Here is a 23,797-nt window from a genome sequence, read left to right on the forward strand (position 1 = left end):
ACACTTAAAAGGATTGCACTCCTCTATCCTTCTTACCTTCACCCTTCTGAGCAAATTTTGCCTAAACTTATATTTGTATATACACTATCACTAACCTTGTATTCAAATAGTCCTCAACTTATAAACATTCATGTGGTAACCATTTGAAATAATGACGGTGCTGGAAAAATTAATCCACAATCCATGCCCCCAGCTATGCCAGTGCAATGACTCTCAATCACATGATCAAAATTCAGGGCCTTGGCAACCCACCCGCTCTTATGATTATGTGGTTCATGAACTTTTCCCACTCCCCTATCTCCTTGCCCATCAATACTCTTTTGGCCATCCTGTGCAGTGGCAAGCAAGCCCAGAAACATTTAAGTCTGGGATTGTTTGTCGCACCATAGAAAGCCTCAGCCAGCCAGCCTCCTTCAGAAAGCACCAGCGAGTATTCATTTTGCCTAGCTATCTTCTCTCCCCACCCTGTGGCTCCACAGGCCACTCTAGCAAACAAGCCAACAAGCCTTTGTATGCTCCTCAGCCAGGCCCACATAGGTTAAAATGAGTGAAAGTATTCATAAAATTGTTACTCTTGTTGATCACTACCAAACCTGCCAAAGAAAATCTTAGAGAAAAGAGATCTTGGAAATATTCTAGTCTAATTCCCTGCCAAGTGCGGGAATGCTCATACTATTCTTGATAAACAGCTGCCAATCTCTTTGGAAAATCTCCTGAGATAGAGCTCCCATATTTTAAGGAGATAAGCCATTTAACATTTTAATAATTCTCAGTCAGGAAATTTCTTCTTATTTCAAACTTGGAAATAGAGCTACTAAGCAATAGTTCTTGTTTTACTCTTGGGTGCCACCCTCTACTCTTCATGTATTGAAAGACAATTCTCGAGCTTTCCCTTAGACTTCTTTTTTTTTAGGACTAACATACCAAGTTCCTTTAATTCTTCTTCATAGGATTTAGCCCCCAAACCCTTACCACCTTTGTTGTTCTCTGTAGATTATGATTTTCAAAAGCAAACTGTAGGTATTCTGGAAAACATTGTCATTCCAGGAAATTGCTAACAATTGAGGATGGAGGATATCAATTATCTTGGAGTTCATAAAAATCATAAGAATTAGAGGAGCTTTAGAGTTCATCCATCCTAACCTCCAAACACAGAATTCAAGTACATAATATCTGACAGATTACCGTTAAGCCAGAAAACTTCTAAGGAATTGCCCATTGTAGTAGTTTAGATTCCATTTATGATTATAGCTTTTTGGAAAGTCGCAGGAAGATATGAGTGGAACATCTTTAAAAGGGTTTTGTTCAAACCTGGGTAAAAGTCATCATAAGGTGATACTTGGAAATTTCTGCTCAAACTAATAGGATTTTTTTTTTAATATGATGTAAGCCGCCCCGAGTCCTCGAAAGTGGGCAGCATATAAATCCAACCAATCAACCAACCAACCAACCAATCAATTCACTCTGTGGTATATAATGAAATGTTTTATTTTATCCTCCCTGTTTAACATCTACTAGAAACTGATGAATGAGATCATCCTAAAGTTTAGACTAAAATGTGATCAGCATGCTGATGATACTTAGCTCTATCTCTGTTTTTCATCAAATTCAGGTGAGATGGTAAAACTGCTGAATCAGAGTCTGGCTGTAGTAATGAACTGGATGAGTGCCAGCAAAATGAATTTCAATTCAGACAAGACAGACGTGCACTGTTTATCTGCACTAAGGAGAGAAATTGAATCTGCTCTGGATAGGACTGCAATGGATCAGATTTATGGCTTGGGTGTGATTCTGAATCCACCTTTAACATTGTGGGCATAAGTGGCCTCAGTGGAATGAACCACCTATACCAGTTTTTACCGGTGCTCCAGTTTAGATACAAATAGCTCTGCAAAGATAACAAGATGTCCCAGAAACATCTCATTTAAAGTACCATAATGTGTTAAATAGGGAACTGAACTTGCAAATGTTCCACAAAAATTACTTGTTGATTTGAAGGCACGCTTTGGAGTTGTTGTCATGTTGAAAGGTGAAATGCCTCTTCAATCTTAGCATTTTAGCAGAGGCCTGATGGTTTTGTCCCAAAATTGACTGATATTTGGAACTGTTCATAATTCTCTCCACCATGACTAAAGCACCAAAGCAGATCCAAAGCAACCCCTTAATGCTGCCTTCGCCATGCTTCACTGTGGCTACGGATAATTTTGGTGAAGCAGTGTTGTTTTTGCACAAAACATACTTTTTGAAATTATGGCAAAAAAAGTTCAATCTTAGTCTCATCAGGTCATAACACAATTTTCCACATGCTTTTGTCAGACTTGGTGTAGGTTTTTGCAATCCTTCTTGCTACCCTACCCCACAGCCCAGACATATGAAGAATACGGGAGATTGCTGCCACATATAGTACACAATGAGTACTGTACTTGCCAGAAATACCTGTAGTTTCTTTAAGGTTGCTGGGACTCTTGGCAACCTCTTGGATCAATTCCCCCCCCCCCCCCATCAGGTTTGGACGGACATCAATTCTTGATAATGTCATTGTTGTGCCATATTTTCTCCACTTGTTGATGACTGTCTTCACTGTGTAGCATAGTATATCTGATGCCTTACAAATGTTTTCTACCCTTCTCATACCATTCAACAATGAGAACCCTTTGATGCTTTGTAAGCTCTTTGCAGACCATGGTTTTTGCTATAAAGGTAACTGAATAAATGACAGAAAAATCCTACTTGAACAGCTGAACTTTATATGGGCTTGATCACTTTAATTGATAGCAGGTGTGTACTGATTACTATTTTCCATCAATTGGAATATGATTGCTTAATTCTGAACACAGCCATATCCCCAGTTATAACAAGAGATGAAACATACAAACATAGAAGTCTGACGGCAGAAAAAGACCTCATGATCCATCTAGTCTGCCCTTATACTATTTTCTGTATTTTATCCTAGGATGGAAATTCAGTTACTGTGGATTTATCTACCACGTCTGCTGGAAGTTTGTTCCAAGGATCTACTACTCTTTCAGTAAAATAGTATTTTCTCATGTTGCTTTTGATCTTTCCCCCAACTAACTTCAGATTGTGTCCCCTTGTTCTTGTGTTCATTTTCCTATTAAAAACTCTTCCCTCCTGGACCTTATTTAACCCTTTAATATATTTAAATGTTTCGATCATGTCCCCCCTTTCCCTTCTGTCCTCCAGACTATACAGATTGAGTTCATGAAGTCTTTCCTGATACGTTTTATGCTTAAGACCTTCCACCATTCTTGTAGCCCGTCTTTGGACCCGTTCAAGTTTGTCAATATCTTTTTGTAGGTGAGGTCTCCAGAACTGAACACAGTATTCCAAATGTGGTCTCACCAGCATTCTATATAGCGGGATCATAATCTCCCTCTTCCTGCTTGTTATACCTCTAGCTATGCAGCCAAGCATCCTACTTGCTTTCCCTACCGCCTGACTGCACTGTTCACCCATTTTGAGACTGTCAGAAATCACTACCCCTAAATCCTTTTCTTCTGAAGTATTTGCTAACACAGAACTGCCAATACAAATGAACAAATGAACACTTATGCTATCATGTTATTGTATGTTTTTATTGTTATTTTCCCCCTAAACCATTTCAGCCTTTTTTTTTTTCAATTGACTTGTATAACTTATATGTTATATTAAAGATGGAAACAAAATGGAAGTTGTTTATCTTGGTCTGCTTTTTTTACATATCAAAACCCAGGCATTTTAATGTGTAGACTTCTAATATCTAGTGTATCTTGGCCTTTTATGCAACATATTACATTAGCATGAAAGTAACACTAAATTATGATTCACTCTGATGCGAATGAGTTTTGGGTGTGAGACTTTCCCACTCCCTTCTCCTTTGGTGTGGTTGCAAGAAGATTTCATTTCCATTTTCAATTAACCAGGACAGACTTTGATTCGATGAACTCCTCCCTACTTGGTTCCAATCATATATAAAGCTGAGAGGATTGTTTTTAAGACAAAGTTGTGGGAAACTGAGCCCATTTTTTTAACCCATTCCTGGATGCTATATCTATCTCTCTGAGAAGGAATGTATCAGGTAAGACCAATGTCTCATTTATTTATTTTGTCATGCTTATTGGACATGGACATATTCTAAGTCTACCTGACTGGCAAACTGAAGAACTAAAATAACATAATACCAGGATGTGTCTGAACCTAAACATTTGGCTACTTCGTGTTAGGAGGGGTCTATGGGAAGAAATCAAGAAACAATATGAAGAACCTCAGTAGGGGATCTAATGAAATCTTTCTGTAGCTAAGTGCGCTAAACATCCCTATCCATAATTCCCCAGGAGTTGGAAGGTTGAAGCTCTGCGTATCTGAAGGACACCAATTTAGGATAATCTGAATTATATATATCCTGCACCATACTGTCGGGCTCTCTGGTAGATGTCTCCCAAAAATTCACAGGTACAAATTTCAGACACACACACGTTTGAAAATTCAAAACAATGTTCTTTATAATGAAAAGTCCCTTAAACTAAGCCCTCTTTTGGTATAGCAAAGAGCACTTGTCTCCAAACAAACTGGTAATTTGTACAAGTCCCTTACCAGTTCTGTGATACTTAGCTTGCAGCTGTGAGGCAATTCACAGTCCTTCTTCTTTCACAAAGTGAAACACTTTGCTCTGGTTTAGTTTCAAAGCGGGGAAAATCAGCACACAAAAGGTCAAAGTCAGTAAAGCAGTCACAAAACACAATGATCAGATAATCCTCCACAATGGCCAAACCCACAGGCTGCTATTTATAGCAGCCTAATTACCACAGCCCCACCCAACCACAGGTGGCCTCATTTTCTTTGATAATAATCTCTCAGTTGTTGTTGCCTATGCATCGCTCTCAGCATGCCTGGCTGTATCATTAACTCTTGTTCTGAATCCAAGGAGGAGCTAGATAATTGATCTCCTTCTGAGCTGTCTGCCACACTCTCCTCCTCCCTGTCACTCATATCATCTTGGTCAGAGGAGCCTTCATCAGCAGATTCCACCGGGGGGGGGGGCAACCACAAGAGCTAACCACAACACATAGCAGAGTTTTCCTGGTCCAATTTCAGGTTTAAATTTAATAACATATTATTAAACTGAATATAGAGAGTTAATTTGGTATGTTGATTAAAGGCTCCAGATTAGAAACTAAGTGATTGCGAGTTCTAGTTCCAGCTTAGGCACAAAGTCATCTGGGTGTCTTTGAGCCAGTCAAACTATTTCAATCCTAGGAAGGAGGCAATGGCAAACCATTTCTGAAATTTTGGCAAGAAAACTGCAGTGACTTGTCCAAGCAGTTACTAGAAGTCAGATGTAGGTTCCTACCAGTTCTAACTGGTTCTTTAGAACCGTTGGTAACTTGGCAGTGACATCACGGAGCCGGTTCTGTCAGTGTCTCCATGGGCATTGCCATTTTGGATTTGGCTTCTGTGCATGTGCAGAAGCTATTTCTTGATTGCTGTGCAAATGCACAACCCTGAGCAAACCAGCAGCAAAAGAATGCACAACCCACCCCTGCTAGGAGTCAATACTGATTCAAACACATCACCCCACAAAAAGTTCTTGAAATATTTGAAAATACAGTATTCAGATAGAAAGCATTTCAATTAAAGAAAGTATAATAAAGTTATATGTTTTTTTACAGAAAGCAAATGATTTCTAACATAGTTTTTTAACATCTAAAAATTTCCTAAAGACTATTAATTATCTATAAAAATTGTGAGTTATATAGAGCCAGTTTGCTTTAATGGTTAAGTCACCACTAGTGAAGGGCGAACCGAACCTGCACAATTCGGGTCCGTACCGAATTTTGCAGTGTTCGGTATGCCGAACATGAACCCGAATTTTTTTCAAACTTTGGGCAAAGTTCGGGGTCATGTTCGGCGTTCGGAGCTTTGATGTCACCGGCAGGTTGCTAAGGACGCCAAGGTGATCACTTCCTGGATTCCATGGAATCCAGGAAGTGATCACCTTGGCATCCTTAGCAACCTGCCGGTGACGTCAAAGCTCCGCCCCCGGAATCTCTTCGTGGGAGGGATTCCCCAGCTCCTTCAAAGGGAGGTCTTCACGTAAAAATAAACATTGTTATTTTTACGAAAAAAGACACCGCAGCAGCGCTGCAAGAAAAGGGCGGTACTTTCACGTGAAAATAAACATGTTTTGGATTCGAGTTCAAGTTCGATTCAGGTTCGGCCGAATTTTGCGTAAAGTTCATCCGAACTTGCCGAACCCCAACACCGTTGGGTTCGCCCATCACTAGTCACCACCTAGAAAGTGAGTTCAAGTCATGTCTAGACATGAAAGTCAGCTTTGGGCCAATCACTCTCTCAGCCCAACCCACCTCCCAGTGTTGCTGTTGTGAGGAAAATATAAGGAGGAAGTTATGTTGGATATTACAACAACAACAACAACAACAACAGAGTTGGAAGGGACCTTGAAGGATTTCTAGACCAACCCCCTGCTTGGGCAGGAAACCCTCAGACAGATAGTTATCCAACATCTGCTAAAAAACTTCCACTGTTGGGGTATTCACAACTTCTGGAGGCAAGTTGTTCCACTGATCAACCATTCTGACTCTCAGGAAATTTCTCCTTAGTTCTAAGTTACTTCTCTCCGTGTTTAGTTTCCACCCATTGCTTCTTGTTTTACCCTCAGGTGCCTTGGAGAATAGGCTGACTCCTTCTTCTTTGTGGCAACCCCTGAGATACTTGAACACTGCTCTCATGTCTCCCCTGGTCCTTCTTTTCATTAAACTAGACACACCCATTTCCTGCAACCATTCTTCATATGTTTTAGCCTCCAGTCCCATAATCATCTTTGTTGCTCTTCTCTGCACTTTTTCTAAAGTCTCAATATCCTTTTTACATAGTGGAGACCAAAACTGAATGCAGTATTCCAAGTGTGGCCTTACCAAGGCCTTATAAAGTGGTATTAACACTTTGCCTGATCTTGATTCTATCCCTCTGTTAATGCAGCCTAGAACGGTGTTGGCTTTTTTGGCAGGTACTGCACATTGCTGGCTCATATTTAAATGGTTGTCCATTAGGAGTCCAAGATCCCTCTCACAGTTACTACTGTTCAGCAATGTATCATATATACTGTACCCGTGCATTTTGTTTTTCTTGCCTAAATGTAGAACCTTACTTTTTTCACCATTGAATTTCATTTTGTTAGATAGCGCCACTGTTCAAGTTTGTCAGGATCGTTCTGTATTTTGCACGTATCTTCTGGAATGTTGGCTATTCCTGCCAGTTCGGTGTTATCTGCAAATTTGATAAGTTCCCCATCTATCCCCTCATCCAACTCATTGATGAAGATGTTGAAGAGTACTGGGCCTAAAACAGAGCCTTGGGGGTGCTCCACTGCATATATCTCTCCATGTAGTTACATTCTCTTCCTTGAGATATTTGTAAAAATAACAAAGGCAGGACACAAATAAACAAACAGAAATATTTAAATAAAAGATTAATTGAACCATGCTTTGTCCCATTAATACAATGTTCTGTCTTTATATGACATACTGAATCACAAACTTACCACATGAAATAGATTTGCACAGTACTAGGCAGAAATGAGATTTGTTACTGTGTGGCTCAGTGCCATCATATTTAACTACTTTCCATTTTCCTTAATGAGTATTATGCATGATTGCCTACAGGTATGTCCCCTTAAAAAGAAAGAATGGCAATCATTACATCAAATTTTGCTGAAGACCTGCTCCCTTCAAACCATTAAGGAGGGATAGGCAAATTAACATATCAATTGGAGTTACCATGGACACAATTCCTGACTTGTCTACTTGCACTAACAAAACTAAAGTCCTCATTAGTACCCTAACATACTTCAAGCACTAGTGTTTCACTCAGAGGTTTTGTCGGACTTATGGGTGGTCTCTTTAATAGTAATAGTCACCTTTCACATTACAGAAGTGAGAAACTCTGTTAAGCGGGGGTGGTTGGATAGGAGACCGAAACCAGGGTAACTTCACAATTTTTAAAAGGGGTTTAGAGGACTGCGGGCATCAGCAAAAAAAATGTTTGTACTTAGAAACCTTGCCTTTACATGCTCCACAGAAGCCAAACCAGACAGGAATCTTCTTAGTGTGCCAAGAATGGGAAAGACGTGCCTTGCAGCATACTCACTCTATGTTAGCAAGACAGTCATGTGAACACACACACACCAAGAATAGATGGAGCAGGATTCAGCAATTATAAAGCCCATTTTTTCCAACAGGAATGTCATGGGACTATTCGAACTCAGGTGCTACTGCTCTGAGCCCAGACTCAATTGAGCATTGTCTCCAGTATAATTATATTCAGCCAGTGTGCCAAAAATACATAAATCTTTTAAAGAACACTTAGAAAACCTTTGGGCTTTTTCAAACAAAGAAAAAAAATCATAGGATGCCATGCTAATTTTTAATAGAAACCAACCACAACATTGGATTAACTATGCCTCCTGAAAAGTAGGAATTGAAAAAATGTGTGCAGATAAGATAACCTAGTTTGGGTAATGAAACATCTTCAAGAAAACAAACTAGCTCAGAGAGCACCAAGAATCCCTCATTTCAACCCTGACCTACAATTATTCTCCTTTATTGAAATAAGAGAACCTTCTGTTCCAGGAAAGGGCAGTAAATGCTTTCAAATAGATTCATTCTGTGAGTAGGTACCATGTCTGGCTTTCAATGGAAGGCAATGCAGGACATTTCATCAGATTAAAGGTGTGTGATTTGAATGGGTTTTCTTAAAAAAAACAGGTTCACATTACGTGCAAAGACAAGAATACATCTCATTTTTTAATACTGCAACCATTGAAAATTCTTGTCGATTGCCAAGTGTCCAAATTTTGATCATATAACTATTGTGAGGATGTTATGATAATCACAGGGGCAAGGACCAATTATTAGTCACTTTTTTTCAGTGTCATAACTTCAAATGGTCGGTAAATAAGTAGTTCTAAGTAAGGACTATCTGTACTGATTAATATTAATTGTGTTCAAGAAAAGCATTACTTGATAGTTGTCAGCATATCAAGTATATCAGATCACTGAGACTGGCTATAATAACATAATATTTGTTTATTTGTTTGTTTTATTATTTTTGCAAATAATTCAAGGCAGCAAATATATCATATAACCTGCCTCCTCTTATTCCCTCCACCACAGAATCCAACAAATATCATTCTATTATACCTCCCCACAATTCTTTTTCTCCAGTAAATTGGGGGGAATCTACCTGAGATGGTTCTAACATCTTTAATCTTTAAGTAACTGAATTTAAACATGCCTGGGATAAACATATATCCATCCTAAGGTAAAATACAGGGAATAGTATAAGGGCAGAGATGGACCATGAGGTCTTTTTCTGCCGTCAATTTCTATGTTTCTGATGAGAATATTGGGGAAAAGACATACAACTACTTCCTTACAAAACTGTTTCATGCCACTCAATATCAAAGGAGAAGTAGAAAGCAAAATGTAAGCAAGAATAATACCACATGCCCATGCACTGTTTCTAATCATCAAACTGTCCACACATATCTTACTGACTGTAACTGAAAGGTTTGCCGAATCCTAAAAAAACCCCACTCTTGTGTAAAGAATAATTGCTTCTTCTATATGGTCTTTTTGTTCACTTATATACACAGCATGAAGCCCCTAGGCTCACTGCCAAGTTCGTACAGTTTTATCTCAGACCTGCTTAATATGCCTATACTATTTAGTGTTCAAATCTGGAACACAGCCTCATGTTGTCAGGATGGTATGCCCTCATATTTGGTAGCTTTTAAGAACCCATTGTTGCTGCCAGGTCTGCCTGATCACATTTTGGGAAAGAAATGGAATCTAATTCCCAGTGTTTTATTAAGTCTCCAGCAACTTCAACTGTCTTGGGAAGTTTAAGAAAAAAGAAAAAATGTATTTGGAAACACGGTAAGTACCATTGCTTCTAAAGTACAACATAACACTGGATGCAGTCAACAGGTTAAAAGACATGCTTACCAAAGTGAACACTATTCACATTTGGGGACCTCCGTGCAAACATATTTGATCTCATTCCTCCTTTTAGTTGACAGTAGAGTGAATGGATAAGTAGCTTTGCACAATTCCTCATCTCTGGCCATGTTTCATAGGGTCCCTGGGAATTATAATTCAGCAACATCTGAAGTACCACATGCTGTGTCTCCCTATTCTAAGTCTAATGAGCCACAATGAAGACATGGGGTTTAGCAACAGTAACCAACATGGGCCTCACTACTGATGTTTTTTCCTATCTTCCAGTTTGATAAATACTATTTTAAGTTTCAGCAGATACAAGCCATTTTTCAAAATTCAAGCAAAAATATTATAATCTTTTACATTGACCGCGTTAGCTAAAAATCTTGGGGGCTCTAATCTTAAAATATCTGGACAGCACTAGACAGAAAGAGGCTGGTGTAGACTATGGCTCAAAAACTTATTTTAGTTTCTTTCTTACCGTCTTTCTAATAGGTCAAAGAAGCAACAGGAAACTAGGTCAATTACTTAATACCTTGATCTTTCAAATCAAAGGTTGCAAGATTTTGCTGTGTTGAATTATGGGCCACTATATATGAAAACAAAGAGGAAAAGAAACAAAGGGGAAAAGAAAGTTTTAAAAAAGCAGGAATCCTTTGATCAGAACAGCATAGTACAGCCAGCTGTAACTCAAGCTGGCCATTCTTACATGGCAGGATTTAAGTACTACCCCTGCCAGGCAAAACCCTATTAAAAAACAATGGCTGCTTGAAAAGGATAAGCAAACTGATATGGATATAATAGGCCACATATCGTGCACTCTTTCTACTCTGGAATAAAGCATTTTAGAGTTATGAGTTGGGAAATTCAGTATGCTGGAAGACTGCAGGCCTATCTCATAATGGGCTAAGTAGCCATGGAGAAATGCTTGGAGATAGCTCAAGGAAAGGAAAAAGTAGTTCACAGCAAAATTAAGAATCAGTGTTTGAGTGTTGCATGGTATTCCATATATATGTTATCACTGCAGTGCTGTATAACTAACATAGACATCCAGCCTCTACATTATTCTCACAACTGAAACTTTACTGTAGGAAAACTCTGGAAGATAATCTTATGATCAGAGCCTAAATTACATTACATTACATTCTCAAGAGTATCAAATTGCTTTTTAATGTCACTGTGGCCAAAGCTTCACTGACTACTAAGTGAGAAACACCCCCCCCCAATACACACACACATACACTATTATTCACTCCAAAGGTAAACTGAGCCTCTGAAGCTTCATGCTTCAATTTCCCCTGTTCCTCTACACCCCCACCACTCTCTAGCAAAGAATGAAGATAGCGTTAACTCAGACTTGGATTGTGAGAGCAAATCCTTGTCTGAATTTCTCTCAAAGGTTAGTGGGGGGAAACTATTAACAGGGACGTAGTAAAATGTCTTGGTTTTCTTTCCAATAAGTGACCCAAGGAAAAATAAAGTATTGTATCATTTTATAGGTGAAACATGAACCATACGATCAGCTGCAATCTGTTATGATCCACTACCACTAGGTTGTAATGCAATACAAATGGATAGATTTCCCCAAGGTAGATTCTGCTACAATATTTTTCTTCTGCAGAGAAAGACGCAATAACTATGTTACGCGGCAATGCAAAATCCTTGTGGGAAAAATGGGTATATGGAAGAGTAAATAGGAATACTGGTAATCATGAATTCTTTAGGCAAAGCCCACAGGCATTGTGCATTACATTGTGACGGTTATCACATTTATTTATTTCTCCCCAAGGTAAAATATAAGGATGTAATGAGTTTTCAGTATACTGTACTGCCATTTACTTTTGCACTGAAAATTGACCAGAATTACAAAATAGAAACATAGAAACATAGAAACATAGAAGTCTGATGGCAGAAAAAGACCTCATGGTCCATCTAGTCTGCCCTTATACTATTTTCTGTATTTTATCTTAGGATGGATATATGTTTATCCCAGGCATGTTTAAATTCAGTTACTGTGGATTTATCTACCACATCTGCTGGAAGTTTGTTCCAAGGATCTACTACTCTTTCAGTAAAATAATATTTTCTCATGTTGCTTTTGATCTTTCCCCCAACTAACTTCAGATTGTGTCCCCTTGTTCTTGTGTTCACTTTCCTATTAAAAACACTTCCCTCCTGGACCTTATTTAACCCTTTAATATATTTAAATGTTTCGATCATGTCCCCCCTTTTCCTTCTGTCCTCCAGACTATACAGATTGAGTTCATTAAGTCTTTCCTGATACGTTTTATGCTTAAGACCTTCCACCATTCTTGTAGCCCGTCTTTGGACCCGTTCAATTTTGTCAATATCTTTTTGTAGGTGAGGTCTCCAGAACTGAACACAGTATTCCAAATGTGGTCTCACCAGCATTCTATATAGTGGGATCATAATCTCCCTCTTCCTGCTTGTTATACCTCTAGCTATGCAGCCAAGCATCCTACTTGCAATGGTTTTGAAAACAAAATTTATACATTTTCACTCTCTGCTGCATTGTGACCACATATTCTTCTTCATTTATCATAGCATGCATTTGCTACACTTCAGAAAATGTTTAGAACTTAAAGAGGTTCTTTTTTAAAAAATCACTATAATTTGATTACCGTATTTTTCGGAATATAAAAGCACCGAAGTTTAAGACACACCTTAGTTTTTAGGGAGGAAAATAGGGAAAAGAATCTGCTTACCAGATATTCATCTGGCTAGCATTCTTAGTCTGGTCAGTTTCAGCATATTATTTTAGCCCCTGGTTAGAGCTTTAAAAAAAACCTTATTTAGAGAGAGTAACAATGAAAGAGCTTGCAAACCATAAGAGCTGGGAACATTGTTAGAACCTGGTTAGGACTGGAAAGAAAAATTTTGAGCAAGTAGAGCAATGAAAAAAAACTGCAAAGATTTAGGGCTTGGAAAACATTCTTCCCAGAGAATAACAATGAAAGACCTTGCAAGCCGGTAGAACTGGGAACATTGTTAGCACCTGGCTAGGGCTGGAAAAAAATATTTGGAGCAAGTTAGAGCAATGGAAAAAACCATGCAAAGACAGGGGTTGGAAAACATTCTTAGCAGAGAGTAACAATGAAAGAGCTTGCAAGCGGTAAGAACTGGGAACATCACTAGCACCTGGTTAGCGCTGGAAAGAAACTTACTTGGAGCAAATTAAAGCAATGAAAAAAACTCTCCAAAGACTTAGGGCTTGGAAAACATTCTTCATAGACAGTAACAATGAAAGAACCTGCAAGATAAGAGCTGGGAAGATCCTTAGCATCTAGTTAGGGCTGTGGGGAGGAAGCTTCGAAAAAAAGCTGCATTCAGAATATAAGATGCATCTGAATTTTCAGTCTCTTTTGGGGGGGAAGGTGTGTTTTATACTCCGAAAAATATGGTAATTATGTGATAATATTAGAGAATGGAGCCTTCAAAAACTAAAAAGTTACATACCCCTGAAGATGTCTTAAAATTTTATTCAGCATATAGGCACACTGTAAGCATCTACACAATGTGCCAGTTCTCAAGAGCCCAAAATGCAGTTAGGTGACCATGAGGAAGCTATTAGAACTTCAAATGATCACTAAATGGCCAGTTGCAAATCAAGGACTATTAGTACTGCAACAGAAAAGTTTTTGTAATATACAATAAACGGGGGGGAAAATGTATAGCATTCAAATTTGATAAGAAATTATACAACGATACAGAAAGAAATAATAACCGTAACATTTTACAATATTTACAAAAATCTGAACTGCTGACAGTCGCACCAGAGATTCAAACAATGTTAAATACAGAAATAACCCCCTTAGAGATTTCCGATGCAATTAAGACACAAAAAACAACCAAGCACCCGGCCTGGATGGTTTATTGGTTGAGTTATATAAGAATTTTCAAGATAGCCTAAGCCCAAGATTATTAGATATACAATGAAGAGTTAAATAATGTGAAAATTCCACCATCCTGGGAAAAACAATAATAACTCTGATCCCCAAAGATAATACTGATTTGGCACATATAAAAAATTATAGACCTATATCCCTTTTAAACTCAGATTATAAAATTTTCGTGTATAATGGCTAACAGATTGAAAAAATATTTGGTAGAACTGATACACGTAGATCAAAATGGCTTTCTGCCTAAAAAACATAAGAAATAATATCAGGATAATTTTAGATACAGTATTCTAGAACAGTGTTTTTCAACCAGTGTGCCGCGAGACATGGTCAGGTGTGCCGCGAAGCTCAGAAAGAAAGAAAGCAAGAGAGAGAGAAAGCAAGAGAGAAAGAAAGCAAGAGAGAGAGAGAAAGCAAGAGAGAAAGAGAAAGAAAGAAAGAGAGAGAAAGAGCGAGCGAGAGAGAAAGAGAACAAGAGAGAAAGAAAGCAAGACAGAGAGAGAAAGAGAGGGAGAAAGAAAGCAAGACAGAGAGAAGGAAAGAGGGAGGGAAGGAGAGAGAGAGAAAGACAGGGATGTAGAGAGGGAGAGAGAAAGAGAGAAAAAGAGAGGAAGGAAGAGAAAGAAAGGGATGGAGAGAGAGAAAGAAAGAGGAAGGAAGGGAGAGAAAGAGGGAGGGAGAAAGAAATAGAGCGAAGGGGAGGAAGAGAGAGAGAGAATTTTCTTGTCCAAACTTTTTTTAGCCCCCCTCCCCCCCGCTCCATGTGCCCCAGGGTTTCGTAAATGTAAAAAATGTGCCACGGCTCAAAAAAGGTTGAAAATCACTGTTCTAGAATACTATGAAGTCCATAACGAAAAGGCATTCATTTTTCTAGACGTGCAAAAGGGCATTTGATAATATCAAATGGGACTTCATGCTCAGCCAACTAAGCTATATGTAATTTGGAGAGAACTTTATAAAAATGTTTAAAACAATTTATTCAGCAAAATAATCATTAATGGGGAAACAACCGATAGTTTTTACATTTAAAAAGGTGCACAACAAGGATGCCCATTAACTCCTCTATTATTTATGTTATCATTGGAGGTTTTAACAAGGAAAATCAGAGCAGATTGTCAAATTAAAGGTTTATTCAAAAAAGTCAAAAAACAAAGCTTTAAATTGAAAACATTTGCAGATGACTTAGCATTTATAATTGAGAAACCACTACAATCTGAATGTAGGTTAATGGAAATACTGGGGGAATATGGAGAATTGGCCGTGATGATTATGATGGAATGAATTTGGATGATTGTTTTTTTAAAAAAAATTGGGGCTTTTGGATTAGATTTAGATGAGTTTTAACATTTGGGTTTCTTACATGTTCTAATCTGAATTTATTCTTGTTTTGTAAGCCGCCCTGAGTCTATGGAGAAGGATGACCCAGAAGGGTGGCCCAGAAATCCAAATAATTTCAAAAAACAGACAACTCTATCAAAGCGAACAAAATTTTCAATTCTCTAAAAGCTGCTAAAAATCCAAACAGGTTCCCCACAAGTTTAGAATTTGTGCAGATGAATTGATACAGTAAATACCATGCCTGTTTTATCATTATTACTATATCCACAATTGTTTTTCATTCATCGATGATTATCATTTAACTCTTAGCAACAGATTACATATTGAGAAAGAATTTTACACTTCTTCCACTCAATAATAATGTGTAAAAAAGAGTTTTACACTTCTTCTACTTGCTAATAATAAAAGTCATGCAAAAGTGCCTAAAATGTATTTCCTATTTCATTTTTTGCCAACAAAAAGAGCTGATCTGAATATATCTTCATAAAGTTCAGCATTTAACACTGCTGTTCAGCTGAAAAGCAGGGGTGGGTTCCACTTACCTTCACCACCGGTTCGCATCACAATGTTTTCCGCAGGTGCGTGCGGCCCCTTGTGCAATTCTGTTTCCATGCATGCTCAGTAGTTATAATCAGCCTGAAACAGAGCTGAGGAGCTGATCAGCTGTGCTTCAGGCGAAGGAATAAAGGTAAGTGTAAACCTGGGGGCAGGCAGGAGGTCCCTTTTTCAAGCAGCAGCAGAGGGTTCCTTTTAAATCTTTAAATATTTTAAAGTTATTTGAATTATTTATGATTTGTTATATCTTGTTGTGAGCCGCCCCGAGTCTTCGGAGAGGGGCGGCATACAAATCTAAATAATAAATAAATAAATAAATAAAAACTTTCCAAATAGTAAAACATTTGGAAAACATTCCCCCCCCCCAAAAAAAGATGGCGGCGCCCACGGACTGGCACCGATCGAACCAGATCCATGACGACATTGTGATATCACCAGCGGGTCGCTACTGGTTTGGGTGATTCTGTCCAAAACGGGAGGAACCCATCCCTGCTGAAAAGTCTCCAAGAACTGATTACATAATTCAAGAGTTAACATTCTAAAAGAGTTTCCACTCATAGCCATATGTTATAAAAGATCTAAAAAAAAACCCAGAATTGGAGAAGGATGAAAAAAGCAAACTAAGGAACCAATTTGTAGTTGGAAAGAATAAATATCTAAAATGAAAACAGTTCAAGGTGAGTAACAGCTGAGTCTGCCAGTTTTCAGTCCTTTGTTGCAGCCTGATGGAATCTTCCTTAGAAAAATCTGAGGAAGCAGCAAGTTAATTCCTTGTAAGAAAATTTAAGATTTAGGTCAATAAATCTCATTTACTTTGTAAGTTGTAAGGAAAATTACATGTATTGAGTAAGGAAAATTATAAACAGATTAAATATTCAAGCAATGCATCTTACTGAATATTTAATTATTCTTCCTTATATGCCTTTTTTCCTATTCATTCTCAGGGAATAGAAAACCAGCTTTGGCTCACTGAGCAAAAATAAGTGGGTCCTGAGAGCATGCTGTTGAGAAAATGTCAACATGCAGACCTTTATTCTATACTGAAGTGGAATCTTCGTCACACTTCATCAGCAGAAAGGAAAGCCCGAGTGGAGAAAGGAATAGAATATAATTACGGTTCAGTGTTACTGGCTACCAATTACTAAGAAAGCAACTAAACATTCAGTAGATTTTTTTTTTTTACCATTGACTCCCAAGCATTGACTTTCAGAGGCTGAAGACATTGATATTCTATCAGAATATTTTAAATTGTGAAATCAGTGGCTTTAATTCTCATTTGATATAACAGCCAAGCTAACTCCAATATATTTCTGAAGCTGGATTTCAGATTGCTTAGCAAAACAATTTTAAAAAACCCACCACCACCACCACCACCCCAAAAAATGCTAACCAATTGGCAGATCAAGTAGTCTGCCTCTGGCTTCTCTAATTCAATCCCCACTCAAAGTCTGCAAGTTTTGAATAAACTGGAAAACCTTCTACAACTTAGATCAATGCAACAACAATTTCTTGAGTATAAATCTCAGAATGTTGTTTCATTCTCTATATCACAGGGATAAAACTACATGCCAAGGTCTTCTCCTTTTCAGTATTTCTAAGATTAACCTGGAAGACTTGTCAGTAACCAGCCACAAAGAATCCCAGGGGAAGTTGCCAGTTGAAAATATCACCACACAGCCAGGGTGAGGGTTGCAGCAGCCATGCATTTATCACTGGTTTTTTGTAGTCAGCTGGTGTTGGAGTCAATGCTGTCATCTTGACCCTATACTAGGTGTTCTGTCGGGCTCTCTGGTAGAATCCTCCCCAAAATTCACAGGTACAAATTTCAGACACACACACGTTTGAAAATTCAAAACAATGTTCTTTATAATAAAAATTCACTTAAACCAAGCCCTCTTTTGGTATAGCCAAGAGCACTCATCTCCAAACAAACTGGTAATTTGTACAAGTCCCTTATCAGTTCTGTGATACTTAGCTTGCAGCTGTGAGGCAATTCACAGTCCTTCTTCTTTCACAAAGTGAAACACACTTTGCTCTGGTTTAGTTTCAAAGCAGGGAAAAATCAGCACACAAAAAGTCAAAGTCAGTAAAGCAGTCATGAAACACAAGGATCAGATAATCCTCCACAATGGCCAAACCCACAGGCTGCTGTTTATAGCAGCCTCACTAATTACCACAGCCCCACCCAACCACAGGTGGCCTCATTTTCTTTGATAATAATCTCTCAGTTGTTGTTGCCTATGCATCGCTCTCCACATGCGTGGCTGTATCATTAACTCTTGTTCTGAATCCAAGGAGGAGCTAGATAATTGATCTCCTTCTGAGCTGTCTGCCACACTCTCCTCCTCCCTGTCACTCATGTCTACTTGGTCAGAGGAGCCTTCATCAGCAGATTCCACCAGGGGCAAAACAGGCTGGCAGCATGTGGATGTCTCCCCCACATCCACAGTCCTTGGGGCAGGAGCAGGGCCAGAGCTAACCACAACACTAGGTGGCTCAGTTGCTAAGACACTGAGCTTGTCGATCAGAAAGGTTGGCAGTTTGGCTGTTTGAATCCCTGGTATAGGTCTCCTGCACGAGCAGGGGGGTGGACTAGATGACTCCAAGGTCCCTTCCAACTCTGTTACTGTTAGTCTGTCTTGTTAAAATCCTTGTAGTAATTCTATTAAGGATAGTCACTCAGAATGTGATCCTTAATGGAAACAGGTCTATGTGAAGGGATGTATGCAATGGAGTTCCTCAAGGTTCTGCCTTGACCAAATGCTCTTCAGCATCTCTACAAATGTTTTAGATGGAAAGGATTGAAGGAGCAGTCATCAAATTGGTGGATGACGCAAACTGGGAGGGAATTGCTAACACTTCAGAAAGCAGACTTAAGGTAGATAGGTATCTGGCTCTAAAGCCTATGGAGGGATTTAGTGGCCTGTTGGACTACTGCTTACCTGTGAGTCAGCAGTATGCTGCAGCTGCCAAAAATGGTAATGGGTTCTTGGGCTGCATCAATAGAGGGATAGCATTGAAATCAAGAGAAGCAATAATACTATTTTATGCTGCACTGGTAACTTGGTAAGGCTGTATTTGGAATATTGAGTCCATTTTGTTCACCACAATACAAAAAATATGCTGAGGCCCTAGAAAAGGATGCGGAGAAGAGCAACAAAGGAGCCTGGAGGCTAAATCCAATGAAGAACTGGAGGCTAAATCCTACGAAACCAAAGGAGTTAGATATGTTTAGCCTTAAAAAAAGTCTGGGGTGAAACTTGATAACTCCAGTACTTGAAGGGCTGCTACCCAAAAAGGCATTGATTTATTCTCCATAGCACCTGTAGTATATTAGAGGTTATGAGTGGAAGCTTGTCAAAGATCTAACCTAGTAATAAGGAGAGATTTCCTGACAATGAGAGCTATTAAGTAGTGGAATACTTAGCCTCCCATAATTGTGGGTGCTCCATCACTGGAGGTTTTCAAGAAAAGATTGGACAACCATTTGTCCAAGATGGTATGTGGCCTTCTGACTTGGGTGCGGGGATTAAAAGATTTCCAAGGCTCCTTCTAACCTTATAATTCTATTATCCTAAGCCGGTAGAGAAAAGAAATGAACTTCAAATATAAGATATTAAAAGAAAGAGATAGAAATACATAGCCTGAATGTGGAAGTCATAACACAAATATTAATTTGAAACTATACGTTTATTAGGTCATTTAGCTCATGAAAATTTGAACCAAATTTTCCAAAGCTTATTGAATGGATTTAATAATGACAAAAAACAAGCTCCAGTAGTTTATTTTTTCACTCACAGATGAAAAGATAATGCTGCTGTTTAGTCTTCCTCCTCCGCACACCACCACCACTACCCCGCCAAACCTCAAGTCAACTTTCTGCGTAGGAAATTAAACAGTCACAAAATAAATACGTGTTTTTAAAAAAATCACATTTCTTCTTAAGAAGGAGATGCCCTAGATTTGGAAATCTATTCTATTAATCTCATTGTGCAAGTTACATTACATAGAAATTGTTGATGTGTTAAGAACTATTTCTGTTTCACAAGACGCAGAAACAAGATTCTTTTAGTATTCAGTTTCTGAACCTATTCCTCATCGCAATATTAATAAAGAGTTTTTAGCATTGGGTTTTGCCAATTAAGTAGCAAAAGCCTATTGGCACATCTAGTAATTGCTACCCAAGATGCTCAAATCCAGCAAAAAGACCAGGCTTCTACCAAGTTGCCATAATGTCATAGTAAATAGGACACATGTGAACACATGCCAGAATCTCTATCTTACATTAACATGTTCCATTTTGTCCAACTTGGTCTTTCTTCTTGGAAGGTTGAAAACTACTTTGAAAAGGGATTCTGGACAAACCTAATGGTAATGTAATGGAAGATCCCCTTGCAGATAAACTTTCGAAAGAAGAAAAGGTCATTTAAAAAAAAATCATGCCGCAGACATTCTTATTTTCTTATTTATAACTCCCTCATCAAAACCTATTGAAATAATGACATATCCTGCTACAGTTTCCAAAATAAAAAAAAATGATTAGAGTACCATCTCAGCATGACTCCTCTCTAGCAAAAACTTTTCAGAGACTCTTGGGAGCATTCTGTCTTTAAAAAAAACAACCCTTATCCTTGCTGGTAATTTAATATTCTCCCATCATGAATGTTACAGTAATACGATCCCCTTTTTCAGAAAGTCTTGTATAAAAGCTGAGCATACTGGCAATCTTTTGCTCATGTTCTATGACAGGCTCACAATCCCAGAAACAATCATTGGTTTGTTTGACCAAGCTATTATAACGAAGGAGTTGGGAGAAGAGGGGGTTCATGTATTCTTCCATAAGAACAGAAATCTGCAAAAGGTTTTGGAATAGGAAGAGAGAGCACAATAAAAGAGAGTGCTTTTATCAGTACTTTCTCAAAAATATTAATCTTTTAAAATACTTTATCTATTGCTCATATTGAAGAGGTTTTAACACCCTTGAAAATGATCAAAGATACTTCACAAGAAGAGCCTTTCACTCCTCCACTCGAAACAGAATACCCTACAAAATTAGACTTACAATCCTGGGTCTTGAAAGCTTAGAACTACGATGCCTTAAACATGATCTAAGTATTGCCCACAAGATCGTATGCTGCAATGTCCTGCCTGTCAAAGACTACTTCAGCTTCAACCACAACAACACAAGAGTACACAACAGATTCAAGCTTAATATTAACCGTTCCAAACTTGACTGTAAAAAAATATGACTTTAGTAATCGGGTTGTCGAAGCGTGGAACTCATTACCGAACTCTGTAGTTAGATTAGATTAGATTAGATTTATATACCACCCCTCTCCGTAGACTCGGGGTGGCTCACAACAATGGGTAGTATCATCCCCTAACCCCCAACATTTTACCCTTAGACTATCCACGATTGACCTCTCCAGATTCCTAAGAGGTCAGTAAGGGGCGTACATAAGCGCACTAGAGTGCCTTCCATCCCCTGTCCTATAGTCTCTCCTATATCTCATATTTCTTCTCTCCTATATCCTCTATAACCGTCATTGTGTATTATTGTGTATTGGACTAAATAAATAAATAAATAAATAAAATAAATAGTCTCAACTGGATATTCAAGAGTCTTTTTATACCTAAGCAATGTATTTATTCCACTTATTCATCACCATAGTAAGCTATGCCTTAACTCCTCTCAGGATATTTTTATCCTCCTAGCACACTTAACCGTGAGGTGCAGACCATAAACAAAAGGAACAACAATAAAAAGGAAAAAGGACAAAAAGCCATTTACTAGAGGCAATACCTGTAATTGAATGGAATGGAATCTGAGGCCAATATGTAAGTTCCTGGAAGCATGTCTTTCCTACAGGTTTAAGGCATCTTAGTAAAAAAGAAGCCATTTCCCGAGTAGAAGGTAACTTAAGGGGCCAAGGAGAGAGTAAGACAGCACTTGGAGGCCCAAACAACTTCAACTTGTGCCATAGTGATTTTTGCTTGCTTCACTATTTGTTTCTCTAATATTTTAATTCAGTGTGCATCATAGTTGGCCAGCAGTGAAAGCAGGCAGGACATCTGAAGGTTTGTGCCAATAGTGAGAAGTCCGGATTGAAATTGCCAATACTGGACATGCCTTGGAATACTGATTCTCCAGTTAGGCTGTGCTTTGGATTCTGTGTCATCAAAGTTGTTCTGGAAGTTGTTTGGGAACAGCTTGTTGCATGGACTGTTTAAAGTAGGATGGATGGATGACAATTCAATTTGGGGTGACAAGATTCCATCAGTGTAGCTTCCTTGTATTTGTTCCTCACTTTATAACATTAAGTAGAATGAAGTTTAGATAGAGGCCTGAAAACTATACAGTATCCTGGGATAGGAGAGTTGAGCATCAGGGTCCTGATACTGTTTACAAGAATAAATATATTTTCTTCATGAAGATCTGTCCTCAACCTGATCTTTTAGTGATGTTCTTATTACCATTATATTCACCTTGCTGCTGGACATTGTCTTTTTTCTGCTTTTCCCAGAATTGTAAATTTCTCAAAGGAGAAGTGACTAAGTTTAATTAAGAACAGATTGGTTAATCCTATGCTCCATTTGTTTGTTTTCATGTCATGATCCCACGGATTTTAATGGAACCATGAAATTCTCAAGGCTCCTATAACTCCAAAATCATTCATTCTCTTGCTTCATTTCCCAGTCCTTTAAAAAAATAATAAAGAAAAATAATAAAAGAAAAATAAGGTCATTTCCCTTTTCCAGAAAGACAATATTCAAGAACATCTGAAGGATCACTGTGAAGAATTTTCACAGCATTTGGCAAATACAATCAGTTAGATTGAAATAGAGTTGGATTCTAGCTAGATAGTACTAATGAAGATGACTGGGGATTTACTTTTGGAAGTGATCTGTGATTCATCACAGATGTACCTGAAAATTTTCAACATGGGGGAGAGGGGGTGAGGAACAGACTTTAAATAAATTCCTGCAAGGCAGAGTAGTTTTAGGGTTTTGGACTTAACCGTTTTAAAGAAATGTCATTTTTTTACTCTCAATGAAGTTCTGGGCATTTTTATCAGTGCATCCATACATGTAACAGAATTATAGAATAACAAATTCCCTCCTCTCAGAGATCCGGCATAATTTCCATTTGGACTTCAGGACAATACATAAGACCAGTTTGTTCCATCTAGCACAGGAGAATTGCTTGTTGGAAATGATGTCTGGAATTTGGTGGGTACATTATTTTGTATTTTTCATGTTTATTATTTTGATGTTGTTTTTATTCATATTGTACATTGGTTGGGACAGGGGGGGGGGGTCATCGATGGTGGTGTTAGCCAACAGTGCTTCTAGGAATGGGAGATATAGAAATAAAATAAATAAATGACAGAGGCATTCTGGCTCCAACTGCACACAGTTCCCTGATGCCTTGGTTTTTCTTTCTTTGTTTATGCAAAGTAACCTAGGCAGACTACAATTGGAAAAGAAGAAAAATGGAAAGAAAGAAGCTGCTTAACCTTTTCCACCTTAAGATCACTTTGTCCAAATTGCATTGTAATCTATTTAGCTCAAGATTCAGGAATTGTGTAGGCTTCTGTTTCTTTTTTCAGAAATAAAACACATAGCTTGCAGATAACAATTCTGAGATGAAAAACAAAGAATATCAGTTTTCAGCTGTAACCTGCCTTCAGCTACTTAACTCGTTTTTTAAAATGCAGAAGAAAATATCACATAATTCTTCATAATGTATGGTTTGATTTGACTTCTACAAAAATCTTTTAGAAGTCACACTACTTCCTGACTTTGCCTAGGCAAAATATTTTGCTGGGAACCACAAGGAATGTTAGGAATTCCAGAAATGTTCATCACACAACAAGAACCTGTGCCACACACACACAGCATGGCATTTCCCACTTTGTCCTTCTTAGAAACTGTGATCTCTCTCCCATACCGCCTAACTTAAAA

General features: G+C 38.3%; 1 protein-coding gene across 3 annotated transcripts in view; it reads right to left on the bottom strand.

Moving 5' to 3' along the window:
• Positions 1–23,797, bottom strand: part of CSTPP1 (centriolar satellite-associated tubulin polyglutamylase complex regulator 1) — a 147,650-nt gene that overhangs the window by 87,226 nt on the left and 36,627 nt on the right. Inside the window, exon 3 of one of the 3 annotated variants that reach the window (XM_070759936.1) lies at positions 21,636–22,531. The exons of the other annotated variants lie outside the window; for them this stretch is intronic. Coding sequence (XP_070616037.1) covers positions 21,636–21,688 — 53 coding nt within the window. The 5' untranslated portion in view covers positions 21,689–22,531. The remainder of the gene's footprint in view (positions 1–21,635; positions 22,532–23,797) is intronic. 3 annotated transcript variants of the gene reach the window in all.

This window comes from Erythrolamprus reginae, chromosome 1 (assembly GCF_031021105.1).
Source record: "Erythrolamprus reginae isolate rEryReg1 chromosome 1, rEryReg1.hap1, whole genome shotgun sequence".
Taxonomy (NCBI): domain Eukaryota; kingdom Metazoa; phylum Chordata; class Lepidosauria; order Squamata; family Dipsadidae; genus Erythrolamprus; species Erythrolamprus reginae.